The 24506-nt window shown below is 40.0% G+C and overlaps 1 protein-coding gene across 3 annotated transcripts in view; it reads left to right on the top strand.

Moving 5' to 3' along the window:
* ARHGEF38 (Rho guanine nucleotide exchange factor 38) overlaps positions 1–22864 on the top strand; it is a 39129-nt gene extending 16265 nt beyond the window's left edge. For all 3 annotated transcript variants that reach the window (XM_021393700.1, XM_021393702.1, XM_021393701.1), the window contains 11 exons: positions 921–1068; positions 4034–4051; positions 7899–8098; positions 8612–8745; positions 10415–10519; positions 11794–11916; positions 14362–14682; positions 16243–16383; positions 17526–17724; positions 17872–18128; positions 18925–22864. In XM_021393700.1, coding sequence (XP_021249375.1) covers positions 921–1068; positions 4034–4051; positions 7899–8098; positions 8612–8745; positions 10415–10519; positions 11794–11916; positions 14362–14682; positions 16243–16383; positions 17526–17724; positions 17872–18128; positions 18925–19110 — 1832 coding nt within the window. In that variant the 3' untranslated portion in view covers positions 19111–22864. The remainder of the gene's footprint in view (positions 1–920; positions 1069–4033; positions 4052–7898; positions 8099–8611; positions 8746–10414; positions 10520–11793; positions 11917–14361; positions 14683–16242; positions 16384–17525; positions 17725–17871; positions 18129–18924) is intronic.

Here is a 24506-nt window from a genome sequence, read left to right as displayed (position 1 = left end):
CGCTATTGTTTATTATGTGCATTTCCAAGGATGCTGATCAGGATGCTGCTACATTAGGGTGTGAGAACCTAATGAATATCTTAGCAGAAGAGATGAAGCATGCTTTCTCTGCCTGGATAATGTTTCTTATATACACAGAAAGCAGCACAGGAGTTACAGGCTGAGAGAAACAGGCACCAAACTTAGATAGGAAATGGGTGCAGGACTACTTCAGTGCCTCTAAAATTCCCAACTGTTTTTTGGGGAAAATGATGCAATAGGGGATCAAAAATGTAAATGTTTTCCCCTATCATACTGTATAAAAATGTCTGCAATCCACAGTGGTTTTAATTCATTAGAGGAAGAGGTGGAGGTTGCTCCTCTGTCATGTGAGGAAGATCCTCCACTCTAGGCCTTAACAACTGCCATTTCAGGATGCTGCAAAACAGATAAATGTGAAATGGCTAATGGGAGATGGAATCATTATTCCTGTTATAACCCATTTAAGTTCATATCCAGCTAAAAAAAAAAGTCAAAAGGAAAATGAATATCCTTACACTCATTCCCCCTGCCAGCCCACAAGACCAGCATGGTCTCTCCTTAGCAGCGAAGCTCTCCGGTTTGGTTCTCACTGAAGGGGTGTTAAGGTGGGGCAGTGAATTAGGGGATTGTATATGCAGGGGTGCAGGTGTAGAGATTTCATCCCTTTTCTCTGGGGAATTTTTGTGCATTAACAGTGGTATAATGGTGCCTGGCTGTGACAAAGATGAGCAGCTGAGAAATACATGTAATAAATAATGCACATAAACACGCAAGATTGTTTCTAAGGGAAGTAAAGTGGAAGGCAGCCTTTTTAGCTCACGGCTAATGTGGTGGAATAATAAAACGCCTTCTGAGATGCTGTTGTCTGGCTTGACACGCTTTGTTTTTCTCTTTAACAGGGGAAGTGTTCTTGCAGATTAAAGGCCCACTAGAAGACACATATAAAATCTACTGCTATCGCCACGATGATGCACACACCATGCTGGAATCCTATGAAAAGGATGAAGAACTGAAGCAGCATTTAAGACACTGTGTACAGTCCTTAAAGTAAGATCTTTTCAAATTATGATTTCCGTCCATAGTCAGTTGCCTGGCAGGGAACATTTTAAATGGATGCAGATGAAAGGTCCCCTGTAAATCCAGAGTTTTATGAGGCTTGCTGGAAGCTCTGGCTTATGCTGCTTTCATGAAAAGATGACAAGCCAGGGGCCATGATTAGATTTCTTTTTCTCTAAGATGGCCAAAAATAGCACAAGAAAGGTTTCTCTTCCCTTAGCTTCAGTGCCCCATACCGGCAGAAGAAATGCTGTATCATATAATGGGCTGCTAGGAACACCTTGCCCAGCTCCTAGGAAACACTCACCCCATTTTCAGCAATTCTATTGCCTGGATTAAAATGGCATGCAGTGGAGCTATTCACACATACTGGTTTTTCTGGACCCCCACTGTAAGGCCCCAGAGATTTGCAGCTATGCTCAACATCTCATGATGAGAGTATTTGAAAGTGGTCTGTGTTGAAGCAAGCTGTCAGGTCCCACTAGTGGAATTTCCTTCATGCCATTGCCTCCAGTGCCAGACCCTGGGGGAAACGTACTGGGGCTGCAGCAGAAAAATGGCTCTGTCTTTCCTCCAGCATGGCTTCCTCCTGCACCCTGAGAACCAGCTCACTTTCTCCACGACAAGCGCTTCTCTTTACTTGCAAGCTCCCTTACTCCCTCACTTTCTCAAAAATCTTGTGCAGAGCTGTCAGGAGCTAGCATACGCCAGTCCTTCAGATCATAAGTCTCCCTCCAGCTCCAGAAGAGGCTGGTGATGCACGCTTCCACGAGAAATGTAAAGCTATCACAAATAATTAATGGAGTGTACAACAGCAACAGATATTTCAATTATACCTCAGCTAGTGATCAGTCAGCAGAGATGTGCTAGGAGATGGAAAGTATATCTGAGTGAACTGGGAGCAGTAGCAGAAGAAAACATTAACAAAATTAAAAGATAAATGTTTACTTTGAAGACAGGTTCCACAGAAAATAAGACTTACTTTGCGCACCGTGTCCAGATAGTAAATACATAACCAAACATATGTGCAGAGTACTGAGGCTTCAGCCACCCTGGAAGCTGAAAGAAATAGATTTTCATATAAACTCAGGCTTTCAGGCTAGCGGATGGCCAGGTATCTCCCCTAAGGGGGTGTCTCAGTTGCTGACTCCTACAATATTCTTTTCTGGCTAATCAAGAGAAGTTGTTACTGTCATTCACTCATCCCTTCTGCTGAGGCAAGAGGATATGGGAGGAAATAAATATAAAAGATAGTGCCTGTGTATGTGCTGGGGTGGATGTTGCCACTTGAATTCCAGAGGCAGTAGGAGAAGCTTCTGTTCCATCATCGCAGGTGGGATTTGTGAAGAGAAAGGATATTTTATGCTGAACCATTGCACCCTTTGCTAGCGGGAAGCAACAAAACCTTCCTCAAAATGAAGCCTCATTTTGTCTTGCTCTTTTCCGATTGGCTTATAAACAGCAACCAAGGAAAAAATGCCACTGCACGTATACTATGTTGTGCTTTTCTTCCAGTGGCTAGAAATAGCAGCCAGTTCAAATATTAAGACTTGAAAGTGCACACTCAAATGCACAGTTGTGGTCACCTAAACCTTTTTCTTCTGATGAGAGAGCACTTACGAAAATTATGTAGAAATTTTACCAAATAAGTTTCAGACTGTTTTCTATTGTGAGATATAATGTATGGGGGTCAGTGACTATTATTTTTAAAAACTCTTTATTCTTACACCATTTCTTTTTTCCTTGGGAAGAATATTGTTACAGTGAAAAAAAAAGAAGAGGTCTAGCAAGAGACTTCTGTTCCTCAGCTGAGTAATATCTGCCTTGTGAAAAACGACTTCTGTATCAAGAGTGAATTTGCGAGTAGCCCTCTGCACATTTGTACAGACAAATCAGATTTAATTAGCCAAGCTTAGATTCCTACGCCTCCTGTTGACTAAAGAGGAGAAATTCCATCCCCAAATGTAGGTGTCTGCCTTGGAAACATGTGCAAATCCAAATTATGTAGAAAGCCATGTTTCAGCAGTGATTATGCAAAACGGGGATGTTGTTTGCTAGCTTAGCCAAAGAAATGCAGCTGGTAAAAATGAAAGGATGCTGGCAACTACCTGCTGTGCTTTCAGTCTGAAGTATCTTGGTCAACTATTACAGGGGCAGAGGGACGTCAGAAGCAATCAAAGAGCTGATGGTGCAGAAGCAATGAAAGCGCCAGCTTCCAGATGCTCCTCTGGCTGCTGGTAGGCGAGGAGATAGATACGAGTACAGGCTGTCAGAAAGCAGTGGCTGATGATATGATGTCAGCACTCAATACCAGAAGAGCCTCATGCAGAGATAGAGGGACATTTTGGTTCCATTGTATTTGAGTGAAGTTCTCCAAGTTTAATCATACCATAAGGAAAATATTCTGTGTGCATGATTCCATATTTCCAAAAAACAACTGTACATCCCTGCTGCTTTCTGTATGTATATTGACAGTATCCTTCTCTGAAGAGGTTTCAGTTGATAAATAGCCTCCCAAAAAGTTGAACAACTTAATTGATTCTTTATCCTAAAAGTCTAAAATGTATTCTTTTGCATGTAAAAATAATGTAGGAATGACATTTAATTTTGCTCTTTGTGTTAAGGATTTGATGGTATTTACTGTTGCTAGCACAGTGACTCAAGCTTCCTTCTCTAACAGAGTTAGGAGATAGCTGGGTGTTATCATGAAAGCCAGGTTCCTGACAATCCTTTCTCATTTGGGGCTGTCCTTTCAAAAAGATGTAGGACCAGATTCATTGGTACCCTCTGGCTGTTTTGTGCAGTTCTGCTGACACACAGCAGCCATAAACCCAAGTTAACTGCCCAGTTACAGCTGCTCTGTGCCACCAAAGTGTATCTGAGAATCTGGCCCGTGATCCGTGTAAGTCCTTCTAGGAGGAAGCTAATGTATGTTTCTGTTTCTTTTCTTTTGCAGAAAGATGTACGAGGAAGAGTAAGTATTATGTCTTTTTCATGTGTAAAATAATCTTTAAAATATCTTTTATTTATCTTATGTATGCTTAAAACTGTACACGTGGAAATTTTAAGAACACTAAGCAATATCTGTAGAATGAATAGACTTCTCCAGGACATACGTGATAAAACACTCTCAGTTTTAATTTCTCTAAGCCTGTCTAGTTTTCTAATTACTAACTGCACTAGCTTTGCAGCGTCTTTCCAAACTTGTGGTTTATGAAGCTACTTAATTTGGATGCCAATTCATTCAGAGCCCTTTACTACCACCTTCTTGTCTAATAACTGTGCTTAGAGAGCTCCGAGCTCCTCAACAGTGCTTGTCAACAGTGCAGTGTCAAATCTGAAAATCCAGGCACTCTTAAATTGCTTTGCATTATGCGTCTTTACGCCTGCTCAGTACACACTAGGCAGACAGGTAAAGCTATTTCAAAGGTAAGGACACTTTTGGTAGTCCTAAATATATGAGAAACCCATCTTTCTGAGGAGCTTCCCTCTGAAAATGGCTGGAGGAACATTAGAAAACAACAAGTACATGGCAACGCTTTGCCAGAACACTCACCCAGCCTCGGATACCTTCTAGTTAAGGGACTTTTGTGCTGAATGGGACATCTTTGAAAAGCTTTAAGGGAGAGTTTATCATGGCTGCAGTTTTGGACATCCAGCCGGTCTGGATCCTTGAAATGCAACACTTCCTGAATTTACCTGCAGGGAGCGGTCAAAAAAGGGGTTAGCTGAACTGAAGAAAATGATTACAACCCAGATGGAAATGTTAAGAGAAAAGAGGAGCAGGTGTGCTTTATGTGGGCTGGAGAGGAACATCTGTAAAATCAGAGAATTAGTCAGTCAGTCAGTCAGACATTGTAAATAAGGTCAGCGTAAAATAGACTTCAGAGGATTTGCATGTTGAAATCCTAGCTTGGGGTTGTCAAGATTTGTTCTGTGATTGAAAGTAGTTTATCTGCATTGGTTTTGGTAAAGGAGATTCTATACTCCTTTCTAAAAAGGGGTGGAGGTCCTAGGAGGAACACCAAATACCCAGAGTAACAATAAGATCACATGAAAGAGCAATGCATGTAGAAGTAACACAAGACTGGCTGCTCTGCCTTGCTCTACTCTCCCAGAAGTTAATGCCCAGATTTCTCCTTCAGTTTATAGTGGATTGTAGGATACAGGACACTTCCTGAGCTGAAACTGGCTCTTCTAAAGCTGCACAAGGAGTGACATTTAGCTGAGGAACCCTCCCTGAGCTTGGCTACCTTGCATGGCATGGTAGCATTTGTGTTCCTCCTGAATGGCAGGGCATGTAGAAATGCCATCACCTGCACTTCAGAAGTTGTGGAGTCACAGCAGAACATGGGCAGAACTGCAACTGAAAGTCTGCTCCATGTTCGAGTTGAAAAGCACAGCGTAACTCCCCTCAAACCATCTCCCAGGTTGCTTTTCATTCGAGCGTGATCAAGAAAACAATTATATACATACCAGACAATGCTGCCCTTTGCTATCAACTAGATAGGTTGGATTCTGCTTGGATTAACAACTGCGCAGCCTCAGTGAAATCCCTGGGTTTGCATGAGAGTCTTACAGCACAGCGAATTATTTGCCCTGCCTGTTTTGTACTAAAATGAGCTCACACATAGTAAACCATAAAACTCAAGTCTCTGAGATGTGCTGCAGCCCATGATGCATGCACACAATTTCAGAGCTGCCAGGCTGAATACGACACCATCCTCAGCCCTGAGACACCAAACTGGCTGTCACATTCACCACAGGACTTACCTGCTAGGCACCCAAAGTGTGTGAAACTAAACCCCAGATCACCTCTCTTTGCATAGCTCACCACCATGTATTTTTAAAACCGGTGGGAGTCCTTCTGCATCCATGAGCTTGATTTGTTGCAAGGAGGGAGGCAGGGAATGCCATGCAGCTCACCGCAGCTAAGCTAGTTGCATTCACTGCAGAGCTACACTGAGAATCTGCGATGAGATCAGCACAGCTACTAACAACCTAGAATACTTGCTAAATTCACAATAAGATGGGGGAGAGGCGGAAGCAGCATTGCAAATGAATTATCAACTTAATTTTCTGCACAATGGATGTCACAAGCCTGTTTTGGTCGCGTGGCGGGGCCATGTCCTGCCTGGCTGCCGAGTGTGCGCTCGTGGGGCCCACTGGAAATGGGGCTCATCCAGGGAGAGTGGTGATCAGCAGATAATCTCACTGGGGAGAATTAGACGAGTTGAACTTTGTGGCATTCAGTGCCCCAGGGAGTAATTATCTTACAACAAACCTACTATCTCTCGAACCATATTGCTAAACTGTGTCATGCAGATACGTGAACAGAGGGCTGTTTATCACTTGGGCAGCTGTCCAAAGTGCAACTATATAAAGAGAAGATACTTGAAGATTTTTCCATTCACGAGGCAGCTTTTACAGATTTGCATTCATGGGGCTTTTCTGAGAAAACAATAACAATTTAAGATTTTTTTCATTATTGCTGCCAGAAGCTGAAAGAAGGGAAAATAGCTCTATATATTTAATGTAGGATACAGGGGAAATGAGGGGGATTGAAATGATAAGAAGGTTTGGGGACATCAAGAAGCTTTAAAAGGCATCTACTGTTAATTTTTTTTCATGCAGAACTTTTTGCAGATAATGCCTGTGCAAGAGAGATGGTTTAAATATGCAGATGTCTCTTCTCAAAGGCATTCAAATTGTTAGTTAATTAGTCAGCAGTAAGGATTGGCTCTTGTACTTTTCACACATATAAAAGTGGGAATGAAAGCCTTTTTTTTTTTTTCTCTTCTGCTCTTTCTGCTCACAAAACAATAGATGTCAGCCTGCAAAACCGAGTGGATGTTCTCTGTTTTTTGTACTTTCCTTCTATGTTGTATTATTCTGTCTTTCCACATTTGGAAATCCTTCTTTGCCTAGCATTAGCTCTTGCACAGTTATTGTCAGACAAGCTCCTTCCCTCCAAGACAGCCTTTTTGGTCATGGAAATGGAAGCCTTGCTCTGCTTTACTGTCCTCCACACTGTCCCCACCAGCTCCCTCACAGTTCCAAGGGGGGTCAGTGACTCTCAGGTAGTTCATGGGAGCACTGGTGGTGCTGCAGTGTTCCCAGGTTTGCTCAGGAGGGTGCTGGAATGAGGAGAGACAAGGACTCCTCTGTCCTGTTGCCAGAGCCTTGGCAGTGTGATGTCACCTCCTGGAAGCCAGCACAGAAAAACAGCAGGTAAAGGATAGCAAAGCTTATACTGGAAAAATGAGAGGTGTTATGAGAAGGGATGCAGCAGTGAGCAGGCATCTCAATTACTCACAATGTGGAGATGTTGCAATTTTAAGGCTTAGGGGCCAGAGCAGGATGTAATAGCCTCACTCACTTGCAATTCTCAAACTTCCTGTTATTTGCTCTTCCACCTACATCTCCCTTCTTGGGTGTCGTGCTGTGCAAGTTGCACCATACACACCCCTCAGACTGAGTGGGCCAGTTTCAAAGGTGATGTCTAAGCAATAGTCTGGCAAATTGCTGAAAATACAGAAAACTCAGACCTGGTGTGTATTTCTCATTGAGGGGGCAGGAGGATGGTTTCATTTGCAACAGCCCGTGTTTCCTGACAGATGTATCTTATTTTTTGACTTAAGTGGTGATTGCACTTCTATGACTCAGTGCAAAGCACTGCTCTGGTTTTGATATTTTCTGTAGTTGAAAGCTCAACTGAAGGATATAAAAGGCAGCAGCTTCAATGACTAGACAGAAATAGAAGAAGTTTTTGTCTTCAAGGAGTTTCTCCTTATGTGACTTTTTCTTGGTATAAATTATAGAGGAAAGCCAAATCTAATGGACATGGGATCCCTGATGATCAAGCCAGTACAGCGGGTAATGAAATATCCCTTGTTACTGTGTGAACTGTTGAATTCAACTCCTGCTTCTCACCCTGACCACAAAGCACTACAAGAGGCCCTTTCTGCTATGAAAAATATTAATGTGAACATCAATGAACTTAAAAGGAGGAAAGACTTAGGTAAGGAAAAAAACACAGTGAATTTTTCTGTCGGTTTGGGCTGGCAGTTACAAGAGAGGTTTCAACTCCAGTCATATTGCCACAACAGTTTTCGCTGTTACTTAAGTTGTGCAATACATTGGGTTTCAACAAAATAACAGATGCCTTAATGTCACTTGTCCTCAGCCAGCTAGGTTACCTGACAAAGGACACAGATTCCAGAAACATGAAAATGATAAAAGAATACATGTCATACCCATGTTCATCACCAGTAATGCAGCTGCAAACACTGATAATAATTAAGATACAGTGATAGCGCTGTTTCTTATAGACTTGCCACGCTGAAGCCTTGCTTCACTCTTCTCAAGGCTAGCATTGATAACAGGGTTTTCATCATCTCAAGCATTTTGACACAAGATTACAGCAAGTGACATCAAAGTGTCTGATCTCAAACGGTTTTGTATTTGTGTCCCCATCCCTGTGAAAAGCCCCATGGATACAGATTATTAGTGTCATGAAATTCTCTGTCTGCAGTGCTGAAGTATAAGAGGAATGATGATGATGAAACCCTTAAAGAAAAGTTTTCCCGACTGAATATTCACTCCATTAGCAAGAAATCCAAGAGGGTCACCAGCCATCTGAAAATACTGACAGGGGGAGAACCTCAGGTACTTAACCCACCCAACTGCAGATTTGCATTGACAGCTTCAGTGCCGCTTTTGCACTAGCATTTCTAAAAACATTTTAGAAATACAGTTTGTGGTGTCACTTTTTTCCTGTACCATTTATAAAGTCATTTTCTGAGTGTCACATAAGACAGGAAAGATCTTTGTGATTGAAATAGAAAACAACATAATGTATTCTTTATCCTTTCCTCTTTTATCTAAGAGTTTGTCAAGCTTGTGATCTTCAGCAGAGAGGAAGTGACCAGTATTTCTGTGAAAATCAGCCTCAGCTCTTTGTGGTTGGGCTGGCAATAGTTATTGTTGAGCTGTGAATGCATTCTGGCTGTCTTATTGTCCATCCTAACATTAAGTTTCTGAGTCCTCTAAGGAAAATGAGTAATACTCCCAATTTGTAAAGACCATGGGGTTTGCCTCTCCATGCCTAAGAACCTGTAACCATCAAAACTACCAGAGGCAAAGAACTCCGTGATTAATCCAATGGGCGTTAGGTGGGCAAAACCAAAATGCTCCCTCGTAATTTCAAGGTTGTAGTTCAAAACCTACCAGGGTAAACATTTTCAGAAAAGCTTAAATCTGAATCTCAAAGAAAACCAATTATAACTGACCTTGAAAATGATATCTCACTGCACAAGACTGCTGGTTACACAAGGTCATTTGCTTTTCTAGGTGTGATTTTACAAGATCTGTGCCATTTTTTCCTGTTTTGTTATTTACCAGTGGTTTCCCCCTTTCTCTGACGCAAACTACCCACATTTATCTTTTTCTGCTCATTTATTTGCACAGTGGAAATTTCTGTATTTTTGTTGGGTTTCCCACCAAATCCCAGGGCAGACTTGAACACTGACAAGGCTATAAATTCAAAGAGAAATGTAGAATTAAATAGGTTTAAGAGGAGAGGTTTTTTTTTTTTTTTTTTAGAAGCTTCATTTTCTATTTTTTTTAATTGAGCTTAAAATGTTTGAGAATCACCTTAGAATCAGGATATATGTTATAGATTCAGCTCTTTCTCCTGCTTAATTAAAGTTTTCAATTCACATCTCTGAAACATGCTGTGACCCTTACAGCAAAAGCCCTGAAAAACAGTCTTGAGATTTCTCAAATTCCTTAACTAAAAAGTAGGCAGAAATAAACGTATTTTCAGGGTTTCTGCAGACAGCATTAAAAAGTAAAAGCAGCCTGTTTCCAGCTGCTGAGGTTATAAGCTGAAGAACTGGCATTGCTCTAGAGGTAACAGCTCCACCTACAGCCTGCCTGGGAGAAATCTCTCCATTAAACACATTAAAAGGGCACCGAGGGAAATAACACCATGACATAAAAGTATGTCATATTTTATATCATATTTTCACCATTGTTTCACCAAATGCAGCAACAATATACAAAAAAATGCGAGCTCTATTGATGCATGTAGATGTGCTTATAATAAAGCAACTTCTTGCCTCCACAAGGTTTGGCAAAAATGAAAATCTCTGTCATGTTGTCCAGTGCATTTGACTTTTCTTGGATTCAGACCAGAGTTTGGGAGAATTAGGGACCAGTCTGTTCTGTTTTCAAAGGGAGGAGTTTAGGGAAGGTTTGGGGCTTTTCCAGCAGAGCTCTAGGGATTTTTTTCATTAGCCAGACTCCAAAATAACAGTTAAAACATCTGATTTAGGTGAAAGATCAGACATTCAATAAAGAAGAAAAGTTGTTTCGAAGCTTAGAGAAGACTGTGAAATCATGTGTGAAGAACATTTCATTATCCTCACAGCATCTACAGGTAGGTACATGCTTTTATGCAATCTGTGGCCAGAAACCATGTCCATAACCAGTTTAATGCACATTTCTGCCACTGGTTAAGGAACACCAAATTATTTATAAACAGATTTGTTTATATCGCAATATTAAATAAGCAGGCTGTGCTTTTGCTGCAGTACAGTTCAAGAAACATTTATATATAGCGTTGAGAGACATGGTTTAGTGGGGTTATTGGTGGTAGGTGGATGGTTGGACTAGATGATCTTGTAGGTCTTTTCCAACCTAGCTAATTCTATGATTCTACTGGGCCCATGGCAAAGAAGTCATGAAGCCTATACATCTGCCTTTTTCTCCTTGCACTAAAAGGCTCTGTGGAGACCCATGGGAGCAGTGCAGAAAAGAAAGTGCTGTGGTGGTACAGTTACTACTTATAGTCACTGTGTGAAGCCATCATATAGGTCACATATATATTCTGCAGCGGAACACCAACAACTACTCATTAGAAATGGCAAAAATGAGTTGCAGCTGTATGAATTAAGTGTCCTTAATTACATGTTTTGGACATATGGACTCCATCCTTCATCCTCTTGCTAGATTGTGTTGAGGGCTAGCATTAAATGGACAGAGAGCTCAAGAGCTGTAAATGTTTGTATTTTAATCCACCTCTCAGATGTGGGCTGGCTGGTAACTTACCAGTTTTTTCCTTCTCATGGGTGACTTGTCAACTTTGTAGACGCTACAAGGCATATGCATGCCCACGCTGGGCTCAGAGTTTAAGAAGAGTTTATCACAAACACGCCTTGCTTGGTTCAGCAAATGGGAAGGCTTGTGAGCCCAAATGACAAAGGTTGTTGCCTGTAATTATGTTGGCATGTTGGCTGATCCTAACGGATGCACTCTTCATTAAGATTAACATTCACAGTAAGCACAGTATGCATTAGTCCTACTTAGTCCTCCAAAATAGGCCTTTGAGATTGCATGGGGCTTGAGCTGGCTTGCTGAGGACTAATTAACCTTCAGTGGGACACGCGTTAGATTGGGTCACAACTTTTTTCAGTTGAACATTAACAACTTAATTCTTCAACAGTTTGCATTGAAAATAGGCAAAATACAGGAAAATATTTTCACAGTAAACAAGCTCACAATGGCTGGAAACTGCACAGAAAAAGCAAATAAGTATGAGAGATGGAAAATATTTCTGATTCCGTCAATATTATTGCAGTATCTACATGAGTGAGTGCAACACATTATACAAATCATAACAAATTTTCATCTTCCTACCATCTTCTCATTTAGGATTCCATACATCTGGGTGCACAGAATATAACTGGGCTTCAGGAAATTTTGCAAGACAAAGAAGATGAGGCTAACAAACACTCAAAGAAAATGAACAACCCTACAAATCTCTGTGAAGACCTGGTAAGTTTATGCAGTATCCAACATTACACAGATAACAGTATGTGTGAGAGAACAGGCATGTGTGAGGAAGACTCAGGACAAGAAAAAGCAAAAAAATCCATAGGAATCCACTGGGAAAGATGAGTGGGGTTTTTTGCATGAGTTGCTATAGGAAATAAGATAAAATTCAGTCCAAATAAAATGTATTTTCTCTAAAAGAGCTAAAGAAAACTTTGTAAGTTAAATTCCTAGGCTTAAGCTAAAATCATTGTGTTAAGTTTGCATGATTCTGCTGAGCTTCAGACAGGAGCAGCAGATCTCTGTTTTTTCTAGTTTCCTTACCAATATTTACAGTCTCATAGTGGCTTTTGTGATCTTTGCTACAGTCCTATATATAGTATATATAGTTCCTGGAATCATATATCCATGAAAATCTCAGCTTTTTTACCTTTTCACGTAAGTTACTATCCTTAGCAGAGGGAAAAGGTGAACAATCTGGATATAGCCTGTAACAATTAAAAACAAAAACAATGATTCAACTTTTAATAAACTTCAAGAGTTTTTCAACCGGTTGCTTGCTTTCAGGGTCCAAAGGAACTCTAACACCTGGCTTTACTAAGATAGACTAAAATGCCTCTTCAAAATGGGGCAGGCTGTTGCTTCAAACGGCTCAACCTGGTAAAAATCAGAGGTGGAGGTTTTCTTACACTTTCCTCTGTCTGTGCAGACTAAAATTCAATCCTTTAAAAAAAATAAAAAATAAAACAGTGACTGCCAAAAAGCAGGACGATTTTTGACAGACCACATCCTACCAGATAACGACAGAGAAATGAGATGGTGTATTTCCTTTTCTTTGCAGTTCCAGAATTTACAAAGAAACTGAAAAATTAATCTCAATAATCAGAAATATATTATCAAATCTTTAAAATGAATGAGTGCATAAAGAGAGGAAAAGGGGCCCCTCTATCACACTGAATGATGAGTGTGCAGTATGGAAGGCGCCCTCCCCCACCCCACTTCCAGAACCAGCAAAGAAGCAGAAGAAATTCCACAGCAGGAGAAACATAAAACCATTTTTCACAAAGACACCTTGTAACTCCTAGTGGCTCGTGACCCATCTGTCCTGAAGACCTACATAATTTTAAAAAACATTTTAACATTATTTAATTGTTAATAACTGTGTTTATCTTTACTTGTTTTCTATTTGTTTGTCTGTCTTGCATTTCAAACAGTCTTTATCTTATGTATATTACTTAAAAACAACAACATTGCCCTGACTTTGCATAGTGAGTAGATGTTTACATGTTCTTCTGTATGAATGTTATCAATGGAGATCTCAGCAATAGGTTCACATTAATTTCTTTTTTTCCTTTTATGCACTTACCTCTCTCATGTTTCGGGGAAAATTTTAGGGCAGAAATCCACAATAGCCTCTTCACTTCCAGAAATCAAGAGCAGCAGTTTGGAAAACCTTTTTTCTTAACGCATCAAAAATTGCTTCACTAAATGCAGCCTAGTTTTTCAAGTGGAAATAAGACGGAAGCTAGCAGCCAGTGCACACGATCTTGGCCTTGGGAGAGCACTTCTGGTGCTAAGATGGATTTGCCCTCAACTGTGGTGTGCCATGGAGGTGAAGATGGATGGCTGCCCTTTTATTCTCACACTCGATCCAACAAGTTATTTCACATAGAACATCCAAGGGCTTTAACTTGATGATGAGGTTTACTCATCAAAAGCCTGTGCTATATTGCAACATGCGAGTATCAGAAATAAGTTTTTTTAGTGCAATATGAATCCTTTGAGATTATTAGAGGCTAATAGGAATGTCTAACAAGGATTTTTTTTACCAGTTATCTACTGTTGCTGATTACTAGAGAGAAAACCAACAAGCATAGCATAACTTAATCAAGTGATTGTGTTTGCTTAAACAGGAATTGATTTACTGCTATTTACAAAAAAAAAAAAAAAAACAAACTTAAAAGCAAAAAAAAAAGAAAGGAAGTTTTGATATCATTCGAAACAAAGATTGCCATTGCCATTTAACAAGACCTCTAGACATTATATTGGCTGGAATTCTAAGTTTTACTGGAGTGCAGCACCACAAGGCACTGAAAAGCACACTCACCTGTTCTTCAACTTCAGTTCTCACTGTTATCTTTCACTGATCCTTGCCTTGGTTTTTCCTCCATGGTACCACAAAGGGCACTACCACAGGCTGCGTACTCCAAGGGATGATTTCCCGCATCAAACACTTTAAGCTGCAAATCTGTTACTCCTCCTTTGAAACGTTATGAAGGATTTCTAACTCATGCTAGATCCTGTGTTATAAAGCTGCCTCTGGCAGCAGTACTTTGGGAAGAGTCAATAACAGACGGCTTGATGGGCTACAATCAGGCTTAACCTGTTGCTGTGTCTGAAGAACTGTATGGATGAAGTAACATGTGGGTCTGTTTTATACCTTTCCAGATGGCTCAACTAGACAAGCTTGTTCTGACTCCTCTCTCAGCGCTACAAGCCTTGTTTTCAGGCCCACAGAAGCTCATCCAGAAGCGCTATGACAAACTGTTGGACTACAACAGCTACCTCCAGAGGTCAACAGGAGAAGAGCTGGACCTGGCAAAGAAAGACTATGAGGCTTTAAATGCACAGCTAGTGGAAGAACTTCAGGTATTCAACAGAGCAGCTAAAAAGATTGTGTTGAACTGCCTCTATTGCTTCATCACCCTCCTCAGAAGTATTATGTCTGCAGCGCTTCAAGCAAATTCTGCTGTGGTGGTGCCTGTTCCAGTAAGTACATTAGAAATAGGCATAAGCTTTGTTTCTCTCTCTTTTTTTTATTTCTGGATGGCTTGGGTAGGGATGTGCAGGACACATACCTACAAGTTACTGTGATTTTGCTTGTTCTGCTGAGCACAATTACTTTTCCTTGCAAGCTCAGCAAAGGTTAAGTTCTCAGCTTGAGTTTTGTCAGCCCTGGACTTTTTGCCAAGAATGACCATAGTGCAGCTGTTCCAGCGATAGCAATGGAGAGACAGTAAGGCAAAATGGAGGCAGTTTGTAGCATTTTAGCCTTGGTTTCTTTGGATCTGCCCTGAACAGCCAGGAAGACACAGGAAGAGAAATTCTAGGAAAGTGCATGAACTCTCCTGCTAGTGTTAGACCGGCAGAGTCATGCAGAAACCTGCAGGGAGAAGGCTTAGGAGATCTGATGAAATAATTTCTATGAAAAACAAGTTGAATTTAAATCCAGATATGCTGCAGAAGCTCTTGCATGGCAGGACTAGTCAGTAAGGAGTAGGTCTGTCTGTGCTGACAGTTTTATAAAGTTAAATAATTTCTCTCATGTAGTCACAGCCAGCAAGGATGCCTATCAGAGCTAACAGAAGTGCATCAGTTCTTCCAGCCTACTCAACTCTTTCTGTGCATTGTAAGCATTACCTCAAGATTGTGAAACTATTATTAATTTGTGTGAAAATTACACAAAGTTTCACCTTTGTCGTATTTTCCCCCGGAGGACTTTCACCCTGAGACACAGAGCTGTGACAATACCTCCAAATCCACTCACCTGAACTGGAGCCATATTTAGGCAGCTGTTTCTGGACAAGATTCTACATAAAAAACACGTTGCAGTGAGGCCCTTCTGGAGTATCCCCTTCCACCAAAGGCTGACTTTAGAGTCAGGAGGGGCTGAAAAATTGAGAAAAGCAAGGTCAGGATCAAAACAGAGCTGCACTGTTTATAGAGAATACAAAGGCTTTTTCTGCATGAAGAAATTGTGTCCCTATAATTTGACCATTGCATGTTTTGGAATATGCTCAGTCAAGCTTTTCCTAAAAAATGAACCCCCCCCCCCCCTTTTCTTTTCTGTTTACATCAGCAAATATATTTGGAGTTAGGCATATACCAAAAGCATTTACCCAGTGCCTCAGACAGAGTGCAAGCTTACCCATGTGTCTTTAACCTGTTATCAGCAATGTTTCACAAACACACAGCTGTGGGGCAAGCCTTGCAGCACATGGACCACTCTGATTCACATTTGCATCTGAAAGCAGGTGGCTCAGTACCATAAATGCAAAGCTGCTCATTTACATTTTTGTTGGCGTTTAGAATATTTTTAATGATTTAACTTAAATCACCATGTCTTGTAAATCTAACGGTAATCATTAGTTACTTTTCTTAAACAGATCTTTCTACTGTCTTGTGTCTAGCACACTATGGGCTCTGCAGGAAATAGTGGTAACTTGTCAGATTTCTGATGCCTAGTGTGGAGCCCATTAAGCCAAATCTGCTGTCTCAAATCTCGTTACCATTTTGTTCATGAGATCTAACCTACCTTTATGCTTGCAGCTGTCTTCCTCAAGCATCTGTGAAGTGCAGCATCAGTTGATGGAGGAGGTTCACAAGCTGAATTTTGTTAAAGAAAACAGCAGTGCAACCTTTATTGAAAGAAAATTGAGCTTGGAAAAAAAGAAACCTGTCCCCTCTCCAGTGAGTGTCGTACATTTGAATTGAAGTGTCCTTTTCAGATCACCATTGAAACAAATCCACGTTTATACTACTTAGAGGTCTGGGCTCAGTTCCCTCACTGGGAATCTGAATTGAGTTACTGGAATGAAGCTGTTCCATTGACCAGTAACTTCTAAAGACTTTTCACACTGTTTTTTGTGTTGCTATCTTGGAAATCCACTTGAAATCACCTCTGATTATCCCTAGGTCTTTACACATGTTAGGGCTGTATATGCAAATCTGAATTGCTTCTCTTGGTAAAAACTCTTGCAGTGCACCTTATTCTTCTTATTCAAAACTTCTTCTCATCCTGCCATTCTACACGTATTTTGGCGTACACACAAATGAACGCACATACACACCCCCAGAGCAGAAGATTCAGAAAGTCCACCAGGAAATCCATGTGCCTGTGGTTCTCAATCTTATCAGACATCTACAGAGCATTCAGGGGGTCTAGTGGATACTATAATATAAAGTCAGCTTACAGGAGAAGCCAAGGAAGCTGTAGGATTCGTTTTCGCATCAGCGAGGCAGGCACGTGTGCTCTTGCTACTATGGTGTGTTAAAGTCACAGACAGTGACGTACAACCCCCACCCCCTCTGCCCTTTAACTAAACAAGCTTCCAGCAGTTCATACCACCTTGCCCATACATAGCAAGGGAATTTTGTACAAAAAGCATACTATTTTGTTTCTCCTCATTTTCTGCCCCAGTGCTTTGTCATGCAAGTTGTTACACGACCATCGCACACCTCTTTTTGCGATTTTACACAGGAATTCAAAGATCATTGTTCTGGAAAAACAGTTAAAGCAGTGACAGTTCACATACAGAACACAGGCTCATGAGAACAGTACTGGCTAAGAGGTATTTAATTAGTGTTACTCTTATATTTCCTTGAAATTGGCCTGTTATTGGTCAGCTATTAATATAGCTGCTGGACAGGCCCTTTCTGCACATGCAAAGCGGATTTGGTTACATACAGCTGTGTAACTAACTCCTTTATCTGCATGTAGAAGTGTAGTCAGTTGCCACGTGCAGTGTGAACACTAGCTCCTTTTACGCATCTGTGCTGCTCTACAAACGGCCTCAGCATTATTCCTACTGAATAATTTTTCCTCTTTTCAGCTTGAATCCTCGCGTCAAACAGAAGGCCACCGGTCCAAGCTGCTGTCTACATACAGCGCAGAACTGCTGTACCAAGCTAAGCGCAAGTGCAACGCCACGCAGGAATTTGATATTGATCTGCATGAAGGAGAAGTGGTGGCTGTTGTGGAGCAAAAGGATCCCTTCCAAAGTACTAGCAGATGGCTTGTTGACACAGGAAGTAAGTTCTCTGCAAAAACATCCCAATAACAGCTTCCTATTGATTTCTTTTCATTCTAGCCCCATCTGTTTGCTTATGCCGTACTGACAGCTGCATAAAATGGTTTAACAGCATTTTGTTATTTTGTCTTTTTATTCTGATATCTAGTCCTCAAGGGATATGTGTATTCCTCCTTCCTGAAGCCTTTCAATCCAGCCAAAGCGCAGAAGGACGTCACAGAGAACAACTTCTGTGATGATGATTTTGATAATATCAGCCTCTTTGTCTCTTCACGGCCCTCCTCTGACAGCAGCACAAGTTCAGGGCACAAGAAGAGTGACAGCGACTCATCTCTTCACTCTTGTGAAAATCCCACAGCTAATGGCACAGGGGCCAGAGGTTCCCAGGATATAGATGATCAGCATGTAAGTAGGATACCTGCTGTACCCGTCTTCTTGTTTTTCTCATCTCAAATCCACAGTTATACTGCTTATAATTTACGTAGTTCCTTTTTGCACTGGAAAATACTTGTACTAATCTATCAGAATAACATAGAGAACTTGCTATCCTCTGTCCTTTGTCTTTTTTTAAATAGCTACAAAGTGGTAAAAGATAATAAGTTCAACTGCAAATCTTAGTCTTGTCTCACAGAAAACACGTTCACATTACACCACCACGTGTACAACATTGCAAAGTTCTCATTTGAGCTGCTTGGGGATTTTTCCACTTACCTTTGACAAGACAGCTGCAGCAAAGATGATCGGCAAGGCACAGAAGTGCCCTGAGTTTTTACTATCTTCGGATCAGATCACTGCAGATAGGATCTCTGGCAGCTGAGAAGCTGGTTTAAGAGATCCATCCTAACAGCTGCCACATTTAAGAGTAGGAGATTTAGACAAGGTGTTTCTCTTCTATGAAACCTTGTAAATTCTCCAGCGAACACAAGGCTGCTTGGTGTGAGCTGAAAACTTTATCAGCATAGCGCTCTTTTGACGAGCTTATTTTGTTCCTTCCCACACAGAATTCCTCAGACCCTTCAGTTTTACTTATTATTTTGACCGCATTCTTCATACTCTGTGAGCAATTACAGACTATGCAGTTATGTACATACATGTTATTAGACATACTGTATAAACAGAATTCATACTAACACAATGGCCAGGTAAGATGTGGCTATAATTCTGAATTCAGATTTTGTATTTTGTGGCTTTCCTTTTTCAGACCTTCTATGCTGTTCATGCATTCCAAGCGAGAAATGATCAGGAACTCAGTCTTCAGGAGTACCAGAAGGTTAGGATACTTCGGTTTTCTGACCTGAGTGGCAATAAAGAATGGTGGCTAGCAGAAGCCAAAGGTCAGAAAGGATATGTACCATCTAATTATCTCGGAAAGATGACATATGCTTAGGAACAGAAAAGCCCATTCAGCCAGTTTCTCTGAAGCAGACAACGAAAATCTATTACAGCTTGCAGAAAGCAAGGGAAACTTACAAGTGACTTGACAGAAGCCATGGCACCTGGTAGAGTGCACACATGATATTGAGAACCTTCGTCTTCCAAAAGCCATCACCTTGTCAAGACCTGAGGGAGGAAGCGTTTAACAGGAAGACCGATTCTGATTAACACCCCTAAGGGCTTGCTTTTCTATTACCCCATAATTTTTGCTTTTATCAAAGTGTCCTATGTACAAATTCAACCTACAAGTGCACATCACAGCTGAAGTTGTGGTTTTTTCGATGATATTCAGCAAATAATATTCAAGATGAAGACAGCCAGCCTTGAAAAAGGACAATTCAGCCTTCAGGGATTTTGTAGTTCAGACTGAATTGTTCTTAAACCTCTACCTTGATGAACACAAACATCTCCAAACTCAACAACTTTTGGGTTGTCCATTTTCATCTTCAGCCACTTTTGTAAAGAATCTTTTTCTCAGTAGCGAATATTGGAGTGGGAAAAGAAAAATGGTTTCATTTTTTTGGGAAACATTTTAGTTTAAAACATACTGACGCTGCTGGTACCAGTAGCTGGTCTCAGGGATGAAGGTATATTTAGTTAAATGTAGAAACGGAATGAGGAAAAGAAAAAAAAGGACAGAGGAAACAGGTAACATGAAATAAAGACATTATTTTCAAGAAAACAAATTTCATAACTACTTCATAAGGTAGGAAACAATTTGTAGCAATATGAATGTGCCTCAGGTTTGAAATGACTTGTCTCCACACTAACTGCTTTTTAGTGCAAGATCTGTGTAGTGAAACAACTTGTGTTATTAGATTTAGGAAATTTATTAAGAGTTGAGAAAAAAAGTCAAGCAGTGCCATTCCTTGAATATTTACTGCATGATTCCTTAGGTCAGATACAGAGATCATACTGTCATGGGAATACACTGAGATTTAAGATGTGTCAACATTTATCTTCCAAAAAAAAAATTCTCATACTGAAAGTGTCTTAACATTAGATTAAACAGTGAAGAAAGCATTGATGAGCTGACTTACTGTTTGTAAAACTTGGCGTTAAAAGCCCTGTATGTTACTAAAGTATCTTCAAAGCTGTCAGGGATATTTTAACAAGATAAAATAGTTCACATCATATCCTCAACGAGCATGGGAAAACAAAAAAACAAACAAACAAACAAAAAAAAACAAGGAAATATGTGATTTTCAAATAGTACTTTTTGAGTTTCACTGACTGCAGTGATCCTTACTAAGGTTAGGCTTGTGCCCTACACTAGACTGGATGGCAATCTAACAATATACCATTACTATTACTGCTGATAACAGTGTGTTCATCGAAGTTTATTACAGTACAGAAATGCCTTGGTCCTCTAGCTGTGAATGAGGACATCTGTATGCTAAGTACTACAAAAAGAAAACAAAACAACAACCCAAGAGTCTAAGCCTGAAACAGTGAAAGAAACTCCTGTGAGATATTTTCAGTCTTGCTTCATAATTGTTACTGACTGCCCAATAAAATGACAAATTGATGGAGAGAGGAGGGTGTTGCTGATCAAAGGTCAGCATATACAGAAATTGTTCTAAAGCTGTTGTGTCAGTTTCTACTTCCTGTAGCTGAAGCATCGGGTAGGAAGATAAAACGATCCAAAACCTAGAGCATAGCAAGAAATAGCCTGTCTGCATAGAAAGAAAGAGTTAACAATAGCTGATACAAGCAATAGTTTTTGCTGCACAAATGAATCTAATTTCATTTTCTTTAGAGCCCTGTATTCATATTTCATTTTGCTAAAAAGATAGAGAATGCTTGAGTTTTGCTCAGAAGATGTAGTAGATACATGGTGAATCACAGAGCTGAGATCCTGAAATCAGTGCCAGATTACAAGTTTGTCTGTCATGTGACTTTAGAGTTCTCTGACATGGACATCAAGAAATCAAGATGCGAAGCTCTGAACTGTTGCAATCCAACGACCAGTAAGAACAGACATGTACAAGGTTGCTTAACTTGCACATAACCTTATGCACTTATATCCTGCTGTTTCCACAGCAAGCAGAAACTGTTTATCCATGGATGATTTTTTTTTTCCTGCAAAAAACACTTTACTTTTAGCCAAATGAAGAAAATAAAGGGAGGGAAGGGAAGAAGAAGTGGGCAGAACCTTGGGTGATGGAATTGTATGGATTACCATCGATTTTACCCTACTGAGACTGCATTGTGTTGGTGCTTATATTTTAAGATTATGGGAAAGATGTACACAAGAAGCTTTTCAGCATGTCTTACATTTCAGAATACTTTACTTGGAGGTCTATACTTTGCAGTAGTGGAAACAGTTTTAGGAATGATTGAATTGTGTTTAATAGACTTAATGTATCCATGTAAGCACAAGGAATAAGCTTTATATTTCAGATGGGGAAATTAAGGGCAAGAGTCAAAAAAAAGATTTCTGTAGTATTAGTTCTGAGAACTCAGCTTAAGTCATATGGAAGGCTCTGATTTTGAGTGTTATGCGCATTCTCCTTGGGAAAAAAAATAATCAGGCTCTGTGAAGGTGTCTCTAAGCAAGTTCAAGTGCTGCTTTCCAAGATGTTTAGTAGGGATCCTGAAGCAACAAGAAATGAAGAATGAAGTAACAGAGACATTGTTTCTTTGAATATATGTGGGATTTCAGAACTTCTAGGAGGATTCTAGTAAGCTATGAAATCCCACTTGATGGTTAGCACCCTTGATGTCTTACTGCAGACTAATTTATGTGACTTTATTATATATATATATTTAAAATCTTCACAGTATCTTGGGATTCACTAAAAGTGAGCAGGTGTTCCACTGGATTGGCTTATTTTACCACCTCAGAAATTCAAAGTCTTGTATGTTAAAATTTCATATTACAGGTGTCTCGCCATCTTCTCTTTTGTTTAAAAGAAATAAAAATCAAACTTAAGTTACGGCAAAACAAAGAGATGCTCTTTGAATTGAAGCCCTCCTACAATAAGGAGACTTACAACAACTCCAATTAGACTTTCTCAGATGCATTTTTGTTAAGGTCATGCTTTCAGTACTAGAAATTGTGAGCTAGGTTAGGTCTCCAGACATTCTTGAAAGCTGTGCAATATTTTTGCTGCTGTTTCTTTATTGTGAAGGTTACAGTATTCTAAGAATTTTCTTGTTCTAATTAATGACAAAACTAATTATTTTGACTGAAGCAAGAACAGGCTGCAGTTTAATCCCACATATACTCAAACGCATTTTAGTTGCATGAATCATTGTGACAGTAAGCATGTACTTTCAGGACTGGGTCTGCTCAAACTGAAGTGTTTCTCCCTTCAGGGATGTATTTTTAGGTGTTGACACTGGTCACCTGCAACCTAGCAGACATCCAAGCCAACGAACACCACAATGTCTCTGGTCTGATCTTCGTCAACCGTGTTGCCTTCCCTCTTAATCCTTAACTAAGGATTTACCTTTTCAAAACAAACACACATCAAAGAATTCTTCCTTCTGACTTCTAATTGAGTATTTGAAGGGCATAATTACTAAAATATACCTTTGCTGTCATTTTAAGATAGATTGTAAAAATGCAGATCTGTGGAGTAGATCTGCAAAAAGAAACACAGACATAATGCTTGTGCCTATAATTCCTCCTACAATAATTGTTTGGAAATGGTGAAAATAATCTTTTAAATTATTGTAATAATAAAAAATTATTTTTCTAAGGCTGTTGTCTTTTTCAAAAGAAAAAAATAAGACCTGCTCCAGAAGCAAAGATCTATGTGTGCTACTCAAGGTTTGCCTATTGTTGTCAACTATGAAAAGCGTCACTGCAAAATTAGCAGAGCAGAGGAAATGGACAGTTGCATCAAGTAATACACTGCCTTCTTAGTATACATCTTAGCTTCTCTATTAACATATTAATTAAAACTTGCTCAGTGCCTTGATAGCATTTGATGAGTTTCAAAATACACTTCAAGTCTGCAAATATAATGTTAGATCTGTTCTTTTCTTGCTACTTCTATGGTTGTGACCATTATTTATAGCCATGTCCAGCCAGAGTTCTGTCACAAGTGGTAACATGACAAAAAAGCCTGTTGCTGAAGTAAATTACAGAACTTTGTGTTAGATGCCAGCATCTTTCCTCTTATTCCCAGATACCATCAGCATCCTCTAGTCCAGCCAGGAGCATTCACGCAACCAGAGTATATTGTTTCACATCACTAAGAAGATAAGGATTTGGGCATCTATGAAAAATATTCTAGTTTAAGTGGAAGTACATTATCACACTGATTTATAAAATGGGAAAGAAAAGTCAAGAAGCTATTCTTACAGTAGATCACAGAGCAAGCTAGCTTAGGGATAAAAACCATAGGACTGTTTTCCAGTTATTTTTTTCTTAAATATGAAGTATACCTTCAGAGTTCAGAAGGCCTTCCTTCCCTTCTGCCTTACATTAAGTTCATCAACCATAGGTGCAAATTCAGCTGGACAATACTGTAGAACAGATTCCTCTCCTGAAAACACTGTTGTTAATTCCATCCTAACTTCAAAGCAGAAAGCAACTGTTCCCTTCAATCTACTCTGGCTTTCAGCAGTGCCTATCTTGCATTTTCAAGCTAGATACTTGATTTAAAAGACCAGGTCTATGCTATAAATCCTTACTGATATAATACTTCAGAGAATCACAATCCTAACTGACGTTTTTATACCAACAGAAAGAGACTTCAAATTTCATTTCAGAAGCTGTGGAAGTTACAAAAGAAAAAAGTTTTGATGATATTAATTGCAGCTCCGCTGCAAATTTTGCTAAATGTATGGCAAAAGAAGGCGATGACAGTGCCTTCTAATGGGGATACAGGCACTACAGAGCAATAGCAGGTAAAAAAAGGAAAATTGGCTTATCCCTTCCAATGACCAGTGATGGCCCAAGAGGAGTGCAATCTCTACCCAGAGAGATACTGCTTCCTCAGCTGCCAACCCTTAAATTAAGGTGAGGAGGGGTAGACCCAGGCTCCACCCCCTCCATTCACTCAGCTGACTTGCTTGCACCTATGCTCTGAGTTAGCCACACCTTCTCACCTGGTGCTCAACCATTGTTTCAGGCTGTGATCTGGCAATTCCACTGCACTAACAGATCAGTATCAACAATTTCAGTTAGACTTGGCCTTACTAGAAGGAAGACAGGGATGCACAGAAGTTATAGCATAAGTTACTTTGTTCTTAATGAATGAAACCTAAAGCCAACTCATACCTGGGTTACAGAGGTTCAATAATCAGGATACACTTGAATTGGATCTCAAGAATATTTTAAATGATGCTAGCTACCACAGCCCAAAAATAAAGATCAGTTTTTCCCCCCTCGTT

This window comes from Numida meleagris, chromosome 4 (genome assembly GCF_002078875.1).
Source record: "Numida meleagris isolate 19003 breed g44 Domestic line chromosome 4, NumMel1.0, whole genome shotgun sequence".
Lineage (NCBI taxonomy): Eukaryota > Metazoa > Chordata > Aves > Galliformes > Numididae > Numida > Numida meleagris.
Note: the sequence above shows the minus strand (reverse complement) of the source record. Positions and strands in the feature narration are given on the sequence as shown.